General features: G+C 36.9%; 1 protein-coding gene across 2 annotated transcripts in view; it reads left to right on the forward strand.

Moving 5' to 3' along the window:
• Positions 1-1,803, forward strand: part of atg10 (ATG10 autophagy related 10 homolog (S. cerevisiae)) — a 9,163-nt gene that overhangs the window by 4,132 nt on the left and 3,228 nt on the right. Inside the window, exons 5-6 of one of the 2 annotated variants that reach the window (XM_024269009.1) lie at positions 283-380; positions 461-558. In XM_024269009.1, coding sequence (XP_024124777.1) covers positions 283-380; positions 461-558 — 196 coding nt within the window. The remainder of the gene's footprint in view (positions 1-282; positions 381-460; positions 559-1,803) is intronic. The other variant, XM_024269010.1, reaches the window with a different exon arrangement.

Below are 1,803 nucleotides of genomic sequence, written 5' to 3' on the forward strand. Positions count from 1 at the left end.
GAATATTGGGAGTTTTTGAGAAGATAATTTTTTTTTCTTTAAATTATTGTTTCTTTGTCAAAATGATTTTTAAACTGCCATTTACATCAGACAACACTTATTTTTGCAGTCTTATTTTATCTCTTCTTCAAACTCCTTTTATTGACAGTGTTTGAGTTATAGAAATGTTACCTATTACAGTTTTTAGTTATGTCATAAATGGTGATGCTTTTATTCATGTTGATCTTATTTATTAGGCAGCGTATTCTATCCTCTTCTTTTTATTGTCTTCCCTGGTGTCAGAAGGGAGGAGCCTGACCTTGGAGGACGTATGGAACTCCGTCCACCCAAACTACAGGCTTGGCCTCCAGAGCCGCCCTTTAGATGCCATCACTCAGCAGGTAACAGCAGCCAGCGGCCCTCCTCATTTCTCCTCCCTGTCTGCTTCTGAGCTCTTTTTCTCCACCTGTCTTTCCTGCAGGAGCATCCCTTTCTGGGTCAGGCTTTCTTCTTTCTGCATCCCTGCAGGACGGAGGAGTTCATGAAGCCTCTGCTGCAGATGACGTGGGATCAAAACAGGTTTGCACAAGAGCAGAGACAACATCCAAAATGTTTCAGTTTAGCAAAATACTATTGCTGAACTCAAAGTGAAAAGTTGTCATCCAAATAATTACTTGACTAAGAGTAGGTATTCACTCGAGTACTGAATAACAGTTTAAACGTTTTTTTAATTATTATTTTAAATAAAGTGTAAATTCAGGTATTTTCATAAACCGAAATTCAAAACTAAATTAAATTATTCATTCATTCATTCATCCATCTTCCAGACCGCTTCTTCCCTTTCGGGGTCGCGGGGGTGCCGGAGCCTAACCCGGCTACTGAAGGGCGAAGGCGGGGTACACCCTGGACAGGTCACCAGTCCGTCGCAGGGCTAAATTAAATTATTTTAACTAAAATTTTTTACAGTTTATTTGAAAACAATAAATTCCAGATGTCTGTAATAAATGTTATATAAAACATGTGTTTAATCCAATATGTCGATATTGTTCATATGTGTTTGGTGAAGACCAATATTAACTAGCTGTGTAGCATTACATGATAATGCAAGTGTGAAGGCTGTAAGCTGAATGTGGCTGCTGAAACTAATGGGTTAAAATGCTGAAGCATTCTTAACTAAAGTAGTTAAGAGTTAAATAAATATATATTAAAAACCTTTGGCACACTAAATAATTAATTATTTATGAAATATCAGTTGCATTTGTGGACTCTTTTCCTACTTAGAAGAAAGAGGACTTGATCTCAGAGGCTCTCCCTTTGCTCCTTGTAAGTGCCGTCCATTTCATGACGCCATCCTAGAGCTGGGCTCAGCAGCATATCTACGTTTCGCCCATGAAAACAAACAACAGCGCACTCTTCCTGGAAGGGGCTGTTCCACTTAAAAGTTTATTTTATGTGATATTGCCCCATTATTGCCAAAATAGCATAAAAAACTAAAAAAAAAAAATATCTAAATTAGCCAGAACTGCTACCATATTGCTTAAATATTAGCTAAGCAGAAATTAGCTTGGAAAAACCTCAGTAGATGCTAAATTGGCAAAGAGCTAGCATAATGCAAACGTCATGATTAAAAGCTAAATGAGCCTAAAAACTGGTAAGCTATCTAATTTAGCTAAGGCAGCTAGTTTATTGCTAAAATATTAGCTAAATGCCAAAATAGCCTAAAAAAAAGCAGTAAAAGCCACGTTACTCAAAATAATCTAGCATGATGCTATACCACAAGAGCTAAATGCCATATTAGCCTAAAAAAAAGAAAAATGTCTAGAT

This window comes from Oryzias melastigma, linkage group LG17 (assembly GCF_002922805.2).
Source record: "Oryzias melastigma strain HK-1 linkage group LG17, ASM292280v2, whole genome shotgun sequence".
Taxonomy (NCBI): Eukaryota; Metazoa; Chordata; class Actinopteri; order Beloniformes; family Adrianichthyidae; genus Oryzias; species Oryzias melastigma.